We start from the raw sequence: 22,220 nt of genomic DNA on the forward strand, positions 1-22,220 counted from the left end.
CAGCAACTCCAGGAGAGTGTTTATCAGAGCTCAACAAACAAAATTTCACAACAATGCAACTCAGGCCCAGACACAGAGAACACTTACATGTGGAAGACAATCTTTAGACAACACAATGTCATAAACATCTTAAGATTTTTTAAAACAATAAACTGTTCCTGACACACATCACAGACAAATATACTGACCAAAATACAGGTTTACAAAATTACAGAATATCAACACGACACAAGCCCTAGATGATCTATGGGGAAGAAGAGAAAGAAAGGCACTGAGGGGGTGCAATACAGATGCGTATACAAAGAGAGATAGGCAATCAACGCATGCGCTTGTGTGAACACTTACCTACCTACATTTGAATTTCAATGGTTCCAAAGTTCTTCAGGTCACACTCATGGCAACTCCAAATAATGGAGATCTGGAGAGAAGATCTCAAGTTGAGGAACCTTTTTCCCCCTGATTTTTAAGTTTCATGTTTAAAACACTGGTAATAGACTAGATTATAGGCCCAGAAAAGTACTCTGAAATTTTCAGTTTACTAAGTCAAAGTTATGTTGGCCAATGACTAAAAATAGATTAAAAAAAAAAGATTAGAAGAGTTTTATGTTGTTCTTCAAGTGAATGTTGTAAGATTAGCTTTACTGCTAGATAGGACTTAAGTATGAATCTGTGTAAAAATAAAACACACTTGAAAATAGTTGCACATTAGAATGTATAGGTGATAAGCCAGGTTACTCATAGCATAATATATATTGCTATCTACAGGCCTGCATTGTAAATCCCAATTATAGTTACCTAAGTTGTACTCTGTTGATACAGAGAAAACAAACAGAAGTCCCAATTGGAGGGAAAAAAATCTAAATTAAAAACTGACTCAAAACTATTTGAAGATAATGAAGGCAGAAGTAAACAGCCTTTGACTTAATGGAACACCTGAATTTCTAAAAACAGGATATAAAAATAAAAATTAGAAATGATTTCTCTGTGAAGGGACACTTCAAAATTTGAGCAGGTTTTGGCTGTGTAACAGTGAAAGGGAAACTGATTTGTAAATAGGTCTAGTGTAGTTGATTAGGGTTAACCACACACCAGGAACAAGAGTAAGCCTAGCTTTCTTTCAGGTTCTTATCCAGGATCCTTTTGTTGACCAATCAGGAAAGTAGACAAGCTTTATTTTCTACCTAACTGTGGGTGATATTCAAACATACTCATATGTGTTTAAAATCAACTTCAAATCCAATATTTTAAAAGACTTCTTTATCTAAAACATACATATATTATGTATGTTTAGATTACTGGTTACAACTTTCAGGTTACAAATTTCAATGACATAAAACATTAAAAAAAAAAAGAAAATCAAAAGACTGAGAATACTGGCGGTTCAAAACAAAACATTTATATAAAAATTTACATTAATTGAAGAATAGAAAGGAGAATTTAAAAGTTCTTTCTAGCTTTTCTTTTAAATGTCCAAATTCCCTTTTATAAAGGTTGTAAAGGTAAGTAAATGAGCATCTTTAAGAGGCCTAACACATTTAGTGTCCTCAGTCATTACAGCTACTGCCACAAAATTTATACACAAGTGTACTCTAATTTAAAAATTATGCTCTCAGCAATATGCTCAAGGCTAATGTCTATAAAGCCTAGAAAAGCAGAAGGATGAGATCTAATGATCAAGCTTTGAAACCAGCCAAGGCAACGAAGTCATTTAAACTCTTAATTTCAACCAACTGGCATAAGGGCTAGAAGTGGAGTTATGTCTCAAGTAGTAGAGCCCCAGTAAGCATACCCTGAGTTCAAGCCCTAAAAACATAAAACTATACTTTCATCTCAGGGGGAAAAAGGGTCTTAAACGTTAAAAGAGTTTTTAAGAGGATTATGGGCAGCTGTTGATTAAAAACTTAAGAAAACTCAAGCCAGTCTTTCCTCTTATAGACATTAGCCTTGAGCATAGGCCTGAATTTTTGTATAGCAAACTAAGCTAAATGACAGATTCATTTATATTACAACATGTAGACCTTATAGGCATGTTTAAGAGTGTAAATAGTTCTTATTTCACAAAATTGTATTTTGGCCTTTAAAAAATAGCTTTATCGGGCCAGGAGTTTGGCCTAGTGGTTAAAGTGCTTGCCTAGCATGCATGAAGACCCAGGTTCGATTCCTTGGTACCACATACATAGAAAAAAGCCGGAAGTGGTGCTGAGGCTCAAGTGGTAGAGCTCTAGCCTTGAGAAAGTCCAAGGACAGTGCTCAGGCCCTGAGCTCAAGCCCGGGACTGGCAAAAAAAAAAAAATAGCTTTATCACTTTGTTTTTACAACTTAAAAATTACACAATGAGGGGCTGGGAGTTTGGCCTAGTGGTAAAGTGCCTGCCTAGCATGCACGGGAAGACCCAGATTTGATTCCTCAGTCCCACATACATAGAAAAAAGCCAGAAGTGGTGCTGTGGCTCAAATGGTAGAGCTCTGGCCTTGAGAAAGCCCAAGGACAGTGCTCATGCCCTGAGCTGAAGCCCAGGACTGGCACATAAAAAAATACACAATGATATAGTGTTATTTACAACATACAAATTATAATGTTATCTGCATCTCCAAGATAATCTAAATTTCTAACCTATAATGTTTTGCCAGCAAATCAAAATATAGATAGGACAGTGTTAGACTGCTTTTTCTAGAAGTTAATTTACATAAAGTACTTTGCAATTTCTCTCCGAAGGAACTTTACCAAGTGACCTAAATTAAGATACATAATTTAACAAACAAAAATCTATTATTCACTTTTAGATGTAATGTCAGAAATTGGAAGATCAGGCAGTTCAATGTTTACTTACTGTTTTTCCTAGAACTTAAAAATTTACACATGTTCAGTATCACATGCTTGCTACATCACATCTCAACTTAGTGTAGCAGCAGCAGTAACAAGGGAGAGACCCAGACTTTCAGTCTCAGTGAGACTACCTTGGCATTCTTTTTCAAAAGAAGACAAGCATAAAGAGTATGGAAGAAAATGTCCCTATGTGTTGTTTCAGATGTTGAAAATCTGAAATTTAACCGAGATGCAAATCAGCAGTAACAAATGATGGCATAAACTATACAAATTTGAAAAATGGAGAACACAGATCCTTTCTCTTGAGAATTTACATTAAATGACATGTGAAGAACTGTTTTAACTAACTACTTCATTAAAGCAGTGAATGTTGGCATAAAAAATCCAACTTAGGAACTTCTTTACGCCATGTGAATTTGAGATTAAAAAATTATGTGCCACCCCCTCAAATTTTCACAATGAAGACAATCCTGAACATAATATTCAGTTACATGTATGGCTAGTCTGAAAAGGAAACCATTGGATATCTAGGCTGTATCACAGGGTACCAGAGTATGCTAGTATCACTGCAGAGCCCTTTGAAAGCTGGTGAGACCAAGACAACGTTTCTCCTGTAGTAACCAAGTGCTAAGCTTTAAATATAGGCTACTGAAATCACTGACAACATAACTACAACAACCATTTCATCTTTCTGAGATAAAAATGTCAGATTTCTGCATTCAGAAGTTCATTCTACAATGGCTGTAGAGCTGCAAATTAATGCCAATATGAGAACCCATGGAATGAAGACCAAAATAGTTGATGTACTTCTCATAAAACAGTTCTCAGGCTGGCTAAGAAGTAGCGACAATAACAGTCTGGACTATGACTAATAGCTAACTGAACCTAACTGGTTTAATTTACTAGGAGAATTAACAAAAGGCACCAGAACAATTGCTCCTTCATGGAATTTTTTTTTAAAAGTGACATTTGTAGCAGAACTTCATGAATGCAACCTGTTTCAGGAAACTGAGTAGAAAATTTTTTGTGAAGGACATAAAAGTTCAGACATTTTTTTCAAATAATAGCCAGTTAAAGAATAGTCTACCAACTTCTCATTTATACAAAAAACCCCCTAACTTCATTTAATACACTAGACAATTTTAATTTGACAAACTGGGCTTCAAAAGACCTGAACTTAAACGTGTATCTCCTTTCTCTTTGTAAAATCAACAAAATACATTTAAAACAGTATACTGCAAAATTAATGTCATTTAAAAGAAAGACAGTAATTATAAAGAAACAACTTTACATTCTGAACTATCTTTTCCCCTTTAAGACATTCCAGTATTTAGGAAATATGGAAGCATCAATGGCTTGAATCAACAGTAATTAAACTTTGGAAATACTTTCTTAGTCACCTGCAACACACCATTTTTCGAAACATCTAACATCTAGGAAATAATCTTTGTGCCCAGTAATAAAGTAATACCAAAATGTAAGAATAAACACACACCTCAGACGAAAGTGCTGTTCAGGCTTTTAAAAATCACTATCATTTCCTGCTAATGCCTCCTCTTTTTAAGTATGAAGAAAAATAAAACAAATTCTTGGATAGACCATACCAGGAAAAATGGATAGCATGATTAGAAATATGCAATTATTTGATAGAAAAACAATGGGCACCAATCAATGATATTTAATGCTTCAGGTCTATTTTAAACAAATGAATTTAACTTAGGTTCAGTTACTAGCTTCAATAGCATAAACTAGAAACTACATTTCCTAAGATAACTAAACTATGGTTAGAAAGAGGTCACATATTGATATATCTTATGCCCACAGTCCATGCAGCAAGTAATAGAATTATTATGAAGGTATGTTAGAAAATTCTCAGGAACCACATGGAAGAAAAATTAGTCTTTCAAAACTAAGTGTTACACTAAGATAAAAGAAAAATATTAGTGTTGTTTACAGAAATCACTTACATAAACATATAGCTATTAGATATATTTGTATATATGTAAAAGCAGATAAAGAAGCCATAGACTGCATATTATGTTATTAATTTTGGAAGGAACAATTTTTTCCTAGTGGCATATTTATGGCTTCTTGTCATATAAAACATTTTGGAGGGAGTTATAACAGAGTATTCTTTCCTTTCAACTGTAAAGATAAAAATTAAACCCTCACAGGTTTCTACTAGTATTTATTGCTTAATTATGGATATTTATAAGTCTCCATGAAGAAATTCCTTGAAGAGCTCTTATTCTGATCTCTAAAGGCTTTGTTGTAGATTATGTGTTTGCTCCTACTCCCACAACAGTTTCCAAATGTATGTAGGCAACTTACCAAGCTCTGGAAAACCTGTATCTTTATTTCTGGTCATTATGCCTTGTTTCCAATGCTCTTTTCTGTTAATGCCCTCTACTTGGGTAAGGAATAACAACTAATACAGTTGGAAGAGTTTATTTATTTCTCAATTATTTGATGAAGGAAATATTTTTCCAACAAGCAAAAGGCAAACCCAGATGTGTGGCTCAGCACATATTTAGAGCGCCTGCCTAGAAAGCCTAAAGCCCTAGGTTCAAACTTCCATACTGACAAAAATAAAAAGCAAATAATTTAAAAACATGAAAGCACTCAGAGTTTCAAACATAAATGGAAGTCTCTGAATCAAGGTACTCTTAAACTTCAGTGTAAAACAAAAAACAAAAACTTCAGTATGGTGCTAATCACTTAGGACAAAAACAAAAACAAAAACAAAAATATTTTCTTCAGAGGAACTAAACGGGTGAGACCTCATCGTCAGTTTCCGTACTGTCTCATCAGCATATTTACAAAATTATTTAAAAGTTCCCTTTCTGTAGCAATTGTTTAAATTACTGGGCCCAGAAGCAGTTGAGTTTTCTAATAAGGCAGAAGGAGGGTACCTTCATCTTTCATATATTCTTTTTTTTTTTTTGCCAGTTCTGGGCTTGAGCTCAGGGCCTGAGCACTGTCCTTGGACTTTCTCAAGGCTAGAGTTCTACCACTTGAGCCTCAGCACCACTTCCAGCTTTTTTCTATGCATGTGGTACCGAGGAATCGAACCCGGGTCTTTGTGCATGCCAGGCAAGCACTCTACCACTAGGCCAAACTCCCGGCCGATCTTTGATTATTCTATGCCCAAATGAACAGAGGCTTGTGTACTGAAATTTAATGATAAATTCATATATTAAAAATTTCATGTAGCAATACTAATAGAAAATGCCTCCAGTTTTCAAAAAAATATCTATTATCTTTTAAATAAAATCTTAGCAATTCATCTGGTGAACAAAATCAATATCAAACAATCTGAAGTTAGTAAAGATGATCTAACATTTAAGTCTAAATACAAATGCTAAAGAGTAACAAAATATTGAACACAAAAAACAAAGATGCTTAATAATGCAAAGCAGATCCAGCAACACCTAAGTTAAAACATTAAGAAGAAAAAGAATTACTTCACAAAGTATTCACAACAGAGAAAAAGGAACAGAGAAAGAAGATGACAATTCACTGTTTGGCATTCTAAAAATAACTTAATATTTCTATTTTTTTTTTTTGCCAGTCCTGGGCTTGAGCTCAGGGCCTAAGCACTGTCCTTGGACTTTCTCAAGGTTAGAACTCTACCACTTGAGCCTCAGCACCATTTCTGGCTTTTTTCTATGCATATGGTACCGAGGAATTGAACCCGGGTCTTCGTGCATGCTAGGCAAGCACTCTATCACTAGGCCAAACTCCCGGCCCCTATTTCTATTTTTTTTTTAAGCTAGATCTTACTAAGTTGTCCAGCATAACCTTAAAATCTGTATAGTTCAGACTAGTCCTGAGAATCACAGGGCTAAGATCTCTAGCTTCAGCACGCCAAGTGCTGGGATTATATTTATTAACTTCCCCTCCTTCTCTCCCTTCCTCCCCTCCTTCCCTTTTCCCTCCCTTCCTTTGTACTATGTGTCAATTTCCATTGCTTAGGAAATAGCTATTCATTTTAGATTTGCCCCAATTTGTCAATTTTTTATTTGCCTATTAACATTTAGGTTATTTTCTCTTCCAAAAGGATTCACTGAAAAAAGAAGTAATTGACCAGACTAACTACCCAATGTTTTTAGTTCAAGTTTCATGGAAGAGTGAAAATATCAACAAGAACTCTTTTATATTAAGAGAAATTTAAAATTTAGGTTTAAAACAGGTGTTCCTTGGATTGAATAAGTCTTGAAGACACTTTCTGTTTAGCTTGTACAGTGTTAAAACAAGAAAATAGGATACAACACTTAAAAAAAATTAGCTGTGCACCAGTGACTCACACCTATAATTTTGGCTACTCAGAAAGCAGAGTATTGAGGATTGAGGTTTGAAGCCAGTCCAGGCAGGGAAAGTCCATAAGATTCTTACCTCCAATTACCCATGAAGAAGCTGGGAAATGGAGCTGTTGCTCCAGTGGTAGAGCATTAGCCTTGAACAAAAATACTCAGGGACAGTGCCCAGGCCTTATGTTCAAGCCCAGAACCAGCACAATAATGAAAATTAGAAAAGCTAGATTCATTAGCTTCCTTTCCCCCTATCTTTTCTTCAAAACATCCATTAGTATTTGACCAAGTTGCCTCACTGAAGCAGGTAATGACAGAAGAGCAGCGTTCTCAACAGAGCTCTTAAATCTCCACAGCCCCTATAACTCACTGTCACTGAACATCACCGGCCAATCGTACAAGGTCCCTCTTTAAGGTTTACCTATTTCTTTTAACTTCTTGAGAATGTTCCTTAAGACTCATGAATGCAACAAGAGAAAAGAAAATATTCAAGAAAGGCCATGAGTCTGTAGAACACAAGAGAGTAAGGAACAATATTTCACATTCAATATGCAAATGTCTGTAAAAGACTACAAATTAAAATGTCACAGTGAAAAGAACAATGAAACCTGAGGGAATTGTTTCAGGATGGAAGGATGATAAAGGGAAGAGTAGATTGATTGAAATATACTGTAAATATGCCTAGAAATGTCATGAACCCCTCCCCTGTTAACTAATATATGCTAATTAAAAATAATGCCACTTGAAACAAATCACAGAAAGGTCTTATTAGTGTTATATGTGCAAAACACATGCAATTCAAGTATTTTGTTTTACACAATTTTTATATAAGATAACAATTAGAATTTTGTCACATATGTATTCAGATGAAATCTTATTTTTTTCTCCCCATTAAACTTAAGATATAGGCCATCTGAAAATTGTTGATGTCATTTGTTGACAGGTTTTCAATATGTTTCTGGGTTCTAAAAAACAGAAACTAATTAAAAGACCTTACCCATTTCTTCAATTACTCTTAACATTATTTTAGTAAAGCCAGATTTTATTAAAGGTATTTAAATTTTTCTCAAATCAATAAAATAAAGCGATTTTCTTCTAAATCAATGTTTAAGACAATTCCTGGTATTTATTAATAGAAAATAATAAACATGAAGTTACTTCACTGTTATTTATTTCTACAATGTTTATAGCAAGAAAACGTAAGCCACATCATACGGTTTTGATTTTAGGTTGGTACTAATTGATATGGGCAACTCTTCAAAGACCAATCCCTTTCAGTAAAGTAGACCACTGTGTAACTGTAAAATACTGTAAGTTAACTATTTATTTTATATTAATATAAATTATTGCTCATTTTTCAAATATTTGTTGTGTACTGTAGTAAAGATTATTTTAAGTTTTTCCCCCAGAGATAAAGCAAGGTTGTGGGTTTGTTTACCATTCTCATTGCTATAGTTCATCAGCATGCCACAAAAGACAGTCAAGAGCTTCTCATTGTCGGGATCTGTTATACTGCACAGTGACCTTAAATGGTCAACTACAACCTGTGCACCACCTGCTTGGTCAACTGCACTCCTGCCCTCATCTGTAAAACAAAGAGTTAAATTAAAAATAAAACAAAAAAAAGAATTTTAAATACAAAACATAACAGTGTTTTTTAAATTCCTTAGTAAATAAGTAGAAAATAATACTAAGATGGGTACTAAGGCTGTCTATGTGGGGAAAAAAAAACACAAAATAATACAAACAAACATGGAAATGGGGGTATAATGGGGGATGAAGAGACAATTGTGTTTTAAGAGGAAAAAAGTCACATCAGAGCTTAAAGAACTTTTCAGAGTCCTTGTTTATGATGTGAAAGTTTCATCCTCTCTCCTTTAACAGATGGCAGTTTAGTGTAAGAAAGAAACTGGAACTAAGCATTCCTCATCTTGGAAACTACTTAATTAGAGTATATTTCCAAAGTCAGCTATTATCCAAGAAAACTATACATGACTAAACCTAGTTCTAGGTCACAATATGTAACAACTAAATATTAGTACTGTAGTCTTAAGCAATTTTTTATTATAGTCCTTTTTTTTCTTTCATTCTTGATTTATGCTTTATTTTTTCTTATTATTTTCTTCTACCTTACCAATGTCTTTCAAATCACAACCAGTGGTCAAATGATGGTCAACATACTATCATGTACAATGCACAGAAAAAGTGTTACTTTACTGATGCGATGTATGAAATGCTTTTGAATACTTTCTGTTCTTTGAATATAGAAATGGGAAGAAAGGTAAGAACGTCTTTCTTTTTTATATTTTATTAACATTGATTTTTACATCATATTTCAAATGTCATGTTTAACAAACAAGTATTCAAGAAGAGAATCTCTATGTACAATCACTGGCACATAGCCTTTAGAACATAAAACTCCTTATATAAAATAAGATAGTCTACAGAATTGTGCTATCCAAAAGAGATGATTGCTACAATGTAAAACCACGTGTGATTTAATGTCATTAGAAGCCCCATTAAAAAGTGAAAAATACATTAAAATTAATTTTAGTAATATTCTATTCAATCCAATATGTCAAAACTACCATTATAACATGCAATCGATATATAAATTATTAGTGAACTATTTATGTTCCCCATAATAAAACCTGAAAAATCCAAGTATATTTTAACCTGAGTTACTTACTTCTCTTTTTAAGCCAGCTACATTTCAATTGCTCATTAGCCAAACTTGGTGACTGGATGTCCTAGTAGATAGTTCAGCAATAGAACGAGCATAAGAAACAGCACACAAAGGAGCTGAGTAGTAAAGGTAATAAATTTAAAAAAAGCTTTTCTAGAATCATGATTTTCAAGTGAGGCTCAATCACATTTTAGACAACGCAAAGTTACTATACATCCTTTCTTACAGTATACACATATTGAACTTACAAGTTTGGAAAAATTTAAGGAATTCACCCTAAAATTAAGTAAGAGTTTTGCCCATTTAGTTGGACTATATTGTTACACATATGAACAACCGTACCCGATGTTACTCAGCTAATAGGTTCACAGAAAATTATACTGCCCTACTACACATCAGACAAGAAAAGCAATGATTTAAGCTGACTTCATCTGCAATTCTGGCACACTGGTTGAGGCAGAATGACAGTGAGATTTAGGGGATACCTGAGAATGTCTCCAGAAAACAAACAAAACCCCAGAAATCCAATTTCTCAAGTTTTACTTCCCATAAAAAATGTAAACCACCTAGATTACTTACTGGTCACTATGCAGGTGAACGACATAGAAAACTGATTACCAAATTAGGATTACCAATCTGACGATTCAAGCACTCAATAATATGAATTAGTATAGTTTACCTCAACCTGAAATTTGCAGAACTTACAAAGTATTTGATTTTAACTGTTGAGGAAATCAAGGCTATCAATACATAAACTGCATGCTTAAGACTTAAAAAAAATCTAAAAGAATAGCTAACCTGAATTTTAAAGGCTTATGTTGTATTATTTAAATAAACATTATTGATCATTTAAAAACAATTTCAGTAAAATGCATCATAAAGTCAAATATGCAAAAACATTTCACATTTAGGCATTTTCCTAAGAAGTAACATTACATGTAAGACATTCTGAGAGACATCCTATAAGACATCTATGGGAATGGAATTTACATCTTAATTTCCTAAAATTACAAGGCATCCAGCCACTGGAAAAAGCACAATCACCAACTCTATATTCTTCAGTGATGAATCTGTCACAAAAATAGCTCCCTGGATGGGTGTGTGGCCTAGTGGTAGAGTGCTGGCCTAGCATGCACAAAGCCCTGGGTTTGATTTCTCAGTACCACATATGCAGAAAAAGCTGGAAGCGGTGCTGTGGCTCAAGGGTAGAGAGCCAACCTTGAGAAAGCCTAAGGACAGTCAGTGTTCAGACCCTGAGTTCAAGCCCCAGGACTGGAAAAAAAAAAAGTAGCTCCTACAACAAGTCTGATCATTCTTCACACTACACGAGAGCCAGATTTCACATTTAACACATTATTGTTCCAATAGCCTGTCTCAAAAAAAGAAATCAGTCTACCAAAATTCAATGAAAGTCATAAAGCCATTCACTGAGATCTGTTTTGAGAACAAGAAGTTTCCAAACTCCTAGAGAATGAGTTTTAATTTAAAAAAAAAATTTAGAATCAAAAACAAGAATGAAGCAATTATGTGATATTTTCTTAACTGTAAAAATCATGGACCTAAAAGCATGAACAAACCCTTAGCTGCAATGTACAATCTTTCATATGCAGCATTGTTGTATTATTATGATGACTTGCCCAAGCTCTCTCCTCCTCTCAGCCTCTGCATAGAAAGAAGCATACACCCACTCACTTCCTCAGGGGAAACAGAAGAGACCAGGAACAACCTTACACTGCTAACACCTACCTCAGCTTACTTTACCAAATCCTCCTCCTACTCCTTTTTCCCCCTTCAAACACTTAGCTCTTCTTACCTTTGATGGAACACTTACTTGACTTCTATATGAACTTGTATTTTCTGGTCATTGTAGTCTGTTTGTGTTTCTATTGTGCGTGTGTGTCCCCAAGTTCTTGCACTTGAGCTCAGGTCTTGGAGCTGTCTCTAAGTTTTTTTTTTGCTCAAGAGTAATGCCCTATCACATAAGCCACAGCTTCACTTCCAACTTTTTGGTGGTTACTTAGAGATGAAAGTCTCAGACTTTCCTGTCTGTGCTGGCTTTGATCAGAGATCCTCAGATCTTGGCCTCCTGAGTAGCTTGGATTATAAGCATGAACCACTGATGCTCCATTGTTCCTGTTTCTATCTTATGATTTGATTCAAATATTCAATGATAACCATCACTGGTAATCTAGCACCGGGAGAGAAACAAGCACATGGAGAAGATGCCTTACGGTGCAGGCATGCACGGATGGCTAAGACACAAAGAAAACGCCTCCTGTTTGCCCCATGGCTCAAGGAATTGAGATGTCAACTGGCTAAACAGATTCTCCTCTCAGCTTTGAGACTGTTTTTATATATCCACAAGGAATATTCTTCCCCTTTTGTATATAAATAGCTAGCTCATTCTTTCTCACAGTTCAAGTAACAGCCTCAGAGACTGCTCTGACAGTCTCCGTTACATCACTTTATTAATTATTCCCTTGATACTAATGATCACAATTTGCAGATGTATCTTTGTAATATTTACTGGTTGATTACCTATTATCTCCCATATGGGCTCCACAAATAGACTTTTTGCTTTTATTTACTTCTAAGATCCTTATGATCTGGCAGAATGCCCTGAACATAGTGGGTTCAATCAATATTTGTGGATTAAATTATTTGATCTATACACTCAAGAGCAGAAAGGCACAACAGTGATGGTTTTCGGGTTTTTACTCATTGCCACTAATGAATATCCATGGTATGGATAAAAAAAAATACTATGAGTAGTATCAATTTTGTAAATCATGTATATTATGCAATTTCTCCTATTCCCCAAATATGCTATTTACTTTTGTCAAGTACAAAATATTTTTCTGGAGCAGGGTAAATGGTAAATTGATATACCTATGTACAATATTAAACAATAGCATCAAAAGATATTTATGAATTCTATTAGGAAAGAAAATAAATTCTGATGCATATGTTTCTCCTATCCTTTGGCCTAACTAGTGAGTTTTTATGTATCCAAAGACGTACTTAAACATGTTTTAGGCTTTCAAATGGAAAAAACAAAAAAGAACCCATCAACATCTTTTATGAGATGATTCAAAAGCAATTTTTTTTTTCTTCAGGTTCCAGGTACAGGGAAAAATATCCCTCAAACTGGATTTAAAAGAGAAAGCTATAAATATTACATAAATGAAGTTATAAATATGAGTCATGAGGAAAAGCAACCATGATCATTAAATACTCATACATCAAAAAGGAAGCATAAAACTTGTAATTTTGTGATATTATATTCCAGCTTAAATGCTGCTTTTATGCAGGAAAATTTCCAAGTGTTTGTATACGTACAGGTGTAATACTAGATCAGAAGAGGAAAAAAATAAAGTCTTTCATTTTCCAACAACGTACATGCAAATTCAAATAAGGTCATGGTGCAACATTTGATAGATACATTAAAACTGCCGGCTGAAATCAGTATTAATTTTTCTGCAGCAATGGATTCCATTGGTTCAAACTCTTTGATAACTCTACTTAAAAAAAAAATCTTTTATGAACCAGGCACAGGTGGCTCACATCTGTAATCATAGGTACTCAGGACACTAAAAATTGAGGATCACAGTTAGAAGCCAGCCCGAGTAGAAAAAGTCTGTGAGACTCTTATCCCCAATAAACTACACAGAAAAGGCCAGAAGTAGCACTGTAAGAATGCTAGCCTTGAGCACAAATAGGCTCAAGCCCAGAGCTCAAGCCCCAAGACTGCCAAAAACATAAATAAATCTTTTATGTGGTAGAAGGTGCACAAATAACAATACATTTACTGGAGAAATACCATATTTCTCTACTACCTATACTTTCATGTGTCTAAATTTGTTTATTAGCAAGACTATATATTTATCAAAGTATATTATTTCCATAAAATCATCCCAAATTACTGTTAAATAGCATTAAGCTAACAATGTAAATTATTTTTGGCTCTCATTTGTTGACAAAATCACTTAGGATCAAATTATATCTGTTAGGGTGGGTATGTGGTTCAATGGTAAGGCATTCCCAACACTTGGAGGAGGCTGGCTATGTCATCAGACAATAATTAAATTAAATTCTATTCCAAATATTTTAAACTGATAGGTTTTGTTTTTGTCAGTCATGAGGCTTGAACTCTGGGCCTGGGTGGTGTTGCTGAGCTCTTCATCTCAAGGGTAGCATTCTACCACTTGAGCCACAGTACTACTTCTGGTTTTGTGGTGGTAAATTGGAGTCTCCCAGACTTTTGTTGTGTCTGGGATGGCTTTGAACTGAGATCCTCAGATCTCAGCCTCCTGAGTAGTTAGGATTACAGGTGTGAGCCACCAGCATCCAGCTTAAATCTGTTTTCCTAGCAAATGGCACTTAAAAGAACTACGCTAGAGTATTTATGGACACATGTAAATACAGTTATGATTTAGAATTTAATAATAATTTAAAAATAAATTTCAAACACTGTCTTCTCTATATGGGGGAAAATATGAATTTTTCACTTTAGTTTTATTTTTCATCTGCCCTTTGAGACAAATGAAATGCTCCCAAATTATAAAAGGGATATATTTAATTATGAGAGGCTAATATTCTCAGTACTTCAAGTGGATTACAAAAACAAAATTAGGAAAATTAAAATATTTAAAAGAATAGGAGATGGGGCCTGAAATGTGGCCTAGAGTGCTTGCCTAGCATGCATGAAGTCTTGGGTTCAATTCCTCAATGCCACATACAGAAAAGGCCAGAATTGGTGCTGTGGCTCAAGTGATAAGAGTGCTAGCCTTGAAAAAGCCCAAGGACAGTGCCTATATTCTAAGTTCAAGTTCCAGGACTGGCCAAAAGAAAAAAAAACCCTAAAACAAACAAACAAAAAACTAATTTATGTCACTGAAACAAACATCTTCCTGTTGAAAACAACCACTGCAAATATATTTTGGTCATTTAAGGCAATTTCAAAGCAGCCTTTACTGCACTACTACAAATGCATCTGATGTTATAAAATATTGTATTACTGTTATTTTTCAGCCTCTGTAGTCAGAACTATGGGTCCATTTTTTATACAAAGAGAATATAGTGTGAATAAACAGTAATATACAAATTGGAACATACTTATATTTCAGCTTCCTTTCTGTTTATACTTGAAGTAAATTAAATACACAATATTTATTTTAGAAGTATTTACTCCATAAACATTGGCTTTGACAAGCCTGATTACTAAATTTGTTTGAATATTCACTTGGTGAGCAAGAATATAATTTTCTTTTTCATGCCATGTGAGATGGTGTATCTTATAAACTTCTTAAATGTGCCTATCTTTCCAATAATAGGAAATAGAAACAAGCATTAGTTTATTTTTGTAGAGGCATAGTTAGTGTAAAAATATATCCAGTTCATTTATGTACTAACCTTGCTCTTTGTATAAGAGACAAATACTTGAACTAGTCATATCCACAGTCTCTGGTCAGGAATATTTCCCTTGGCATCCTAAGTATAGGACAGTAAACTCACACAAAGCTTTTCAAAACTCTAAGGCCATTTAAGAATATAGGCTATTTAAATTGTGCACTGTTGTATAAGCAAAACCCCTGGTAAAAGGGGAAATGTAAGGCAAATGGCTAGATAAGGAGAGAACAGCTCCTTTTTCCTCCACCTTTGAGAGATATATACAACTTAACAGGCCAGATTATGCATTTCTAATACATACCACTAATTCTCTGTTTTAAATGATATTCTTGCACACATTCCATTACATACACGGCTTTACTGACTTCCTTCTGCACTAAAATGCAATTTTTTCTATTTTGATCTGAAAAATGTCCTACTTGTCCATAAAAAGTTATTTTGGCAAAGTTAAAGGGCAAAAAGAGTTTCAAAATGATGGTTATTATCAAGTCTGGATGCTTACAAAGAGGAACCCATAAAATGTAGCGTCTAAAGAACGTTTCAAAAAAAAAATAGGCCAAGACAATTTGAGACAGAGAACATACCCAGCTAGTGATTCTTTCATCTCCATAAGCAAGAAGGAAACTGTGATTCAAAGAGTTGATAAGCAACACAGGCTTATTTTGTCCCATTTACTAGTTATGTCAGTCTGTGATTTGATGGTAGGATTATATAAGACCACTGCCTCTTCATTAGGAAGAACTCCTAAAATGGGAACTGCTGAGGACATTCACACTGAAATCTGACCCACTTCTTCCCTAAAGATCTGCGAATTTTACTGAGGGAACTTTCCTGCTTTCAAGTAAACTGCTAGGTGAGATATGCTTGAGAATGTCTAACAGCACACAGATATATCTCTCATTTTTCTCCAGTCGTGGGTCACTTGTGGTATTTCTATATCCACTACTTTTAATGGCTATTGCAAGCCTAACCCTCTTCCTGAATAAAAACTAACAACTAAAATTATCCATTTGGAGTACATTAATAAAATCTAAGTCAATTGATTACTGATTAAGTTGAATAAAGCATAAACATAAATTTTGGAATACATAATTTGTCTGGAAGAAGGAAGCTCCACACATTTGAAGACTGTCATAGGTAGCTTTCTATTCTTTAAACAATAAGCACTGCTTACTTGATGAACTAATCAAAATCAAAGCCATTAAAAACATAAAAAGGTAAAGAAACTTAACTTGTAGATATCTTAAAACTGCTAACAATCACTAAATAATAAGAAAAGTATTTCAAGCAAATTCACAAGTAACCATACAGCACTACATTTATAGACTCTTAAATCATTCTTGAAATTCAGAGGCTCAATAGTTTTCTTGTCATAATTCTGCAGCAATCATAGAAATTTAATTTAAAATAAAGAGGTAAAAAAGCATGTAGTATAACAGATGATATGCATAAAACTGTATAACATTTTTATACCATTATTTATACTAATAAATTTTTATATTTAATTCACTTCTAATACTGCAACTTCATTTCCCCTAAAGTTCAAAAGAATAAAAAAGGACTTGTTTTTGCTATGTCTAATTATTCATTTAAATATACTTTTTTATTGAACTAAATGAGGAAAAAGTAGCTGCAAATATTTATAATTAAATGAAACAAAAAATATATTTTCATGGCCTAAATTATAGCCACAAAACTTTATACTGCATATCTCAGAAGATTAAGAGAGACAATAAATGCTATAATAACAGACAAGGTTACAAATTAAGCAACTGAACATTTACATTACTAACTTTAGGGTTCCTTAGTATATACAGGAAAAAAAAATTACTCTCTCCCCACGAGAATACTAGCAGTGATAGCTCAGTGCTTTAACTCTACTTTGCCAACAGTAAATCAAAGTCTTAAGACAAAAGGACTCAAATCATGTAATATTCCCCATATTTAAATAATGTGAAATTTAAAAATAACCAAGATGAACAGGAATAAACAATACTTTCGGTAGTCTTACATTTCAGTAACAAATACAGAAAGATAAAAAAAACCAAAATAATCAACACTTTCCAAGTATGTACAGATCATCAACTGTGCAGAGATCTTTGCAAATATGTATTGCTAACAGTAGTGATAAATACACATTGAAAGTTTCAGACCTGTTTTGACAAGCTATGGAATTTAATAAAGTCATAAATATGAAATGCAAAAGCCTATAAGCACTAGCATTTTATAAATAAAGTTAATGCTCTAAGATGAGCAGGTAAGAAAAGACAACAGGCATTAAGGGGACTGAAAAATGGATGTTCTCCCATGTGTTACTACTATCTTAAATCAGGCAGTCATCGCTTAAGGCACAAACCTAAAGGAATCCAGAACAAATGAGTCTTGCTAGACAGATGTCCACAGCTACAGAACTGTTACAACTGATAGCAGTTTATTCTCCCATTTCTTTTTTCTATCATAAATTCATGGGCACTCTTATTTACTACAGTTCATAGATACAAATCACTTTTTGAAGAGCTGCTTGACATAGAAAGGCCCACATATTTTCTTTTAAGAAACACAACTAAATGTCTAGGAGGCTTTCAAGGTAAATGATCAATAAGTGATCTGGGCTCAGAAAAAAAAAAATCTAAGGGAAATCAGGACAAGTTTAATTGAAGAGACTCAAGCCCAGAACAGTGGCTCACATCTATAATCTAAGCTACTCAGGAGAGTGACGGAGAAGATTGCAGTATAAGACCAGCCCAGGCAACAAGTTCACAAGACCCTCATTTAAATCGTACAGTGGCTCATCCTAGACCTGTCACCTTAGCTTTGTTGGAAGTGTAAATAGGAGGACTGTGCCCAGGCAAAAAAAAAAGTGGGACACTACTGGGAAAAAAAAATAACAAAGAGCCGAAGGAGCTGGGCATGTTGCTCTATACAGGGCAGGCCCAGCATGCACAAGGCTTTCAGTTCCAACGATAACACTCCCCCCACCCAAAGGAAAGAATACACTCAATATTTTGTTTACACATAGAAAGGATAAGAAGGAATAGTAACTAATTTTCAGTAAACCCCTCTCCCCAGATTCCTGCTTTCTTCGTCTAGCACAGTGTGTTATAGAAGGTGGTAAGGATGACAATGACATATAACAAATAGAAATGGAGTCAATGCAAACGCAGTGGGCCAATCTAGCTTTGGAGAACACAGTGGTTGAATTCTTATGAATGGTTGTATGGTGGCAGCTAAGGAAAACGTATCTGGACAGGCTTAGAAACTTTTTAAAGCTGTCCATACGTATTTTCATCCTATAATGATACTTCAATAAACCTAACTGGAAAAGATACAGATACATTTTGGCTTCCTTGAAAAGCCTAAAATATTCTGCAATTTACTTAGTGTGATAGGAGAGAAAGAGAAAATGCATTCCCTGTAACTTCTCAGTTCAGAAAATATGGTCCAAATTTCTACTGACTGTTGAATAAGAGCGGAATCACACTGGTCTGAGGAAAGCTTTTAGCCTAGCAAAGTCTTGTCTTAACAGCAAAGCAAAATTAATTTGAAAAGATGAATCCTGTTGCATTTTTACACATATCACTGACAGGGCAACACTTACGGCTATCATAGCATATGTTTCCCAGAGCCCTGCCCGTTTGAAGCAGAACTTCCTGGTCTTTGCTATTTAACAGCTGTACCAGTGGCGAAATCAATCCAGCATCCACACAGGGAATTCGCATAAATTCTGAAAATAAGAGATATTAAAGTAAAAACCTAAGACTCACAATTTATATAATGCACCTCACTTCATAAATACTGTTAACATGCTTAATATTTGAAGAGTATATATAAATATACACACACATGTATATTGTTTAAAAATACCCTATTTAGAACCCTAGTGCATGTACATCATGAAAAAGGCAGACAAAAACGAGCAGAGTCGTTTTTTTTTCTTTACTGATAGTCTGTTATAAACCAAAGGAATTTTTAATTAACTTTCATTACAACTAATTTATCACCAGCCTCTTAAGTGTGACTAGATGTGCTTTAGAAGCAGTATGTAATGATGGCAATTTCTTTGTATGAGCCTGATAATTAAAGTAATATAGTTATAAACAAAGCCATCAAATTGCCTAGTTTTCACTATATGTTCTCTAAAGAGCCAAAGTAAAATCTTTAAAAGCTATTCCAGTGAGTATAGTTTTTTTTTAAAGTTGGTAAAATCTCATAGAATCACAAACTGTTCTTCTTCAGTCTTTTTTTTTTTAAATAAAATCCACTTTGTGTTTCACATGTATTAAAGCTCCAGAAGTTAACCTCTCTTTATCTGAAACTTATTTTTCCCGTTATCTTTATAACTCACTGTTCTCTACTTACTAATTCCCAATAATATTCCCATAGTTGCTTATAAGAAAAACACATTCTTTTTTAAGAAAAACAGTGCCTCATGATGGACCAGGACAAAATTTAAGAATAACTGAAGATATATAATTGGTTAATGTTCTCCAATCACCAATCTATTAGACATCACAATCATTAATATATTCTGGTCGATACAGTTAGGCAACAAAGAGCTAACCTTCAGGTATAATTCATCCTACTAAAAATAACTTTTTTCAAGGAACTTTATGCCTTACCATTTTCTCCCTTTCATTTAAAAATAAATCACACAACGCTGTCATTAAGGCTATCAATTCTGATATAACTCTTTCATCTAACCATGATACAGCTACTCCTAAGTAAATGATTTCACTGAAACTTTCTGTAACTAAAAACTTCTAAGATTAAGGAGACCTCCTACTATTTTTTTTTTTGCCAGTCCTGGGGTTTGAACTCAGGGCCCGAGAACTGTCTTTAGGCTTTCTCCAGGCTAGAGCTTTGCCACTTGAGCCACAGCACCACTTCTGACTTTTTCTGTGTATCTGGTACCAAGGAATCAAATGCAGGTCTTCATGCATGCTAGGCAGGCACTCTTACCACTAGGCCAAACTCCTGGCCCCTCTTCGTAAGTATTTTTACATGTGAATTTAAGAAATATGTTTTTCATGAAAGTGAATATGGAAAACAACACTGGTTTCAACTGCACTGTTGATCTCTAAGACTACTGTCAGAAGGATAGAAAAGACAGGATAAGGTGAGTCTATCTGGGTACAACACAAAGCAACATGTATTCGAAAAGATAATCTGTCTTGTGACAATGAAGATGAATGAGTTGGTGAGAAGCTCAAGGATCCTCTACCAAAACTAGTCAGTGATAAAAAGAGATCAAGACTGTCAGTGCTTTGCCTTAATCCCCTAAGGAAGGAATGGGAACAGTAAATGGGAAATGTATGCATGAATAAAATGCCTATAGCATTTAAAACAATTTACGTGTGAGTAAAAAAGGTTAAAGAAAAGAGAAATTGAAAAAATGTCTAATCTATAAAATTAAAAACATAATAAAACATACTGACAAGTAGGGTGTAAGACTGAAGATGTCCCCAGCAGAAAAGTTCTTGAGGAAAACCTCACCATTTTTGGCTACTTCTGCTATGACGTTAGCTACTTTGGCTGGGCAGGAGGACTGTGGAGTCAACAAACTCGCAAACAATTGAAGAATTCCACTTCCTTGCATTTTCTCGCTTGTTTCCGTATCTGTAAAAAATAATATGAAGAGTTTAAAAATCTTCAACACTAACGCTGATAACTTAATATGTGAGGAATTATAAAAATCCCTTATCCATAATAGACATTAGCTTCAATATATATATTCAAGAAAGCATGTTTAGTAAAAATTACCTTCTACGTAAGCTGTTTTTATCTTGAATTCTAATCTGCAAAAAAGCACTACAATATTATTTTATCTATCATCAGACTATCAAGGAATTTTGTGTGTGTGTGTGTGTGTGTGTGTGTGTGTGTGTGTGTGAATCGATCACTGCAGACCAACTCACTCACAATGCTAACTTCAGCCCTATTTATTCAGAACAGGAATTTTTTTCCTATATCCTTTTGGGTTAGAATTACAATCCCATGTTATTTTATATATATTTATTTTATATTTACATTATTTATATATCTATTTATATATCTATTTATATATATATATATATGGCCCCCTATAATGTGAATAGAACTTTTAAAATGGCAATTATAATGAACAAAAAACTTTACTTCGTATCACTTTTTATAGCATGGATGGGGGACAACTTGAGATTATGTAGTTCCATATGTTGACTGTTTTTCCTACAACTAATTCTAATTACCATCAGGGAAGAAAGGAAGTAGCAAACAGAAAAACCTATAGGATTCAAACTTCTATTAAACTGACACAGAAATTCAACAGGTCCATAACTTCTTCCCTTACATAGCCTAAAAAAAAAAAAATCAAGCTTCTTTATGTATCAATTGGAAGAATGATCTACTATAATAAAATGTAATAGAAATACCTGGAATGATTATGGAAATATTGAGAAGGAAATAAAATATTGTATATCTAGAAATAATAAAAGAAATATATATTTCACTGTTGGCAAAGTTTGGAATAATATAGGCATATGTATATGTGATTATATAAATATATATATATTCATCTACTATGTAAAATATTCTTGTTTTGGCTACACTGGGAACCATAGGCAGTGCTTCTTGAACGCAAGGCATACATTCTATATCTAAGCACAACTCTAGTCCCTGTCAAATATTTTCCTCATCATGAGTTCTGATCATTTTTCTTTTTTTTTTTTTTTTTTTTTTTTTTTTTTTTGCCAGTCCTGGGCTTGAGCTCAGGGCCTGAGCACTGTCCTTAGACTTTCTCAAGGCTAGAGCTCTACCACTTGAGCCTCAGCACCACTTCCGGCTTTTTTCTATGTATGTGGTACCAAGGAATCGAACCCGGGTCTTCATGCGTGCTAGGCAGGCACTTTAACCACTAGGCCAAACTCCTGGCCCATGATCATTTTTCTACCTTGGAATCTGAGTATAAAAATCAAATCTTGCAGTCTTGTTTTTATTTTGTATTTTAGACT

At 34.2% G+C, this 22,220-nt stretch overlaps 1 protein-coding gene across 1 annotated transcript in view; it reads right to left on the minus strand.

Moving 5' to 3' along the window:
* Rap1gds1 (Rap1 GTPase-GDP dissociation stimulator 1) overlaps positions 1-22,220 on the minus strand; it is an 83,139-nt gene that overhangs the window by 28,974 nt on the left and 31,945 nt on the right. The window contains exons 3-5 of the mRNA XM_090356784.1: positions 20,725-20,847; positions 18,830-18,955; positions 8,575-8,721 (exon numbers count right to left, since the gene is read on the minus strand). Of these exons, the coding sequence (XP_090212910.1) occupies positions 8,575-8,721; positions 18,830-18,955; positions 20,725-20,847 (396 nt within the window). The remainder of the gene's footprint in view (positions 1-8,574; positions 8,722-18,829; positions 18,956-20,724; positions 20,848-22,220) is intronic.

This window comes from Megascapheus bottae, chromosome 23 (genome assembly GCF_031878675.1).
Source record: "Megascapheus bottae isolate mThoBot1 chromosome 23, mThoBot2.hap1, whole genome shotgun sequence".
NCBI classification, from domain to species: domain Eukaryota; kingdom Metazoa; phylum Chordata; class Mammalia; order Rodentia; family Geomyidae; genus Megascapheus; species Megascapheus bottae.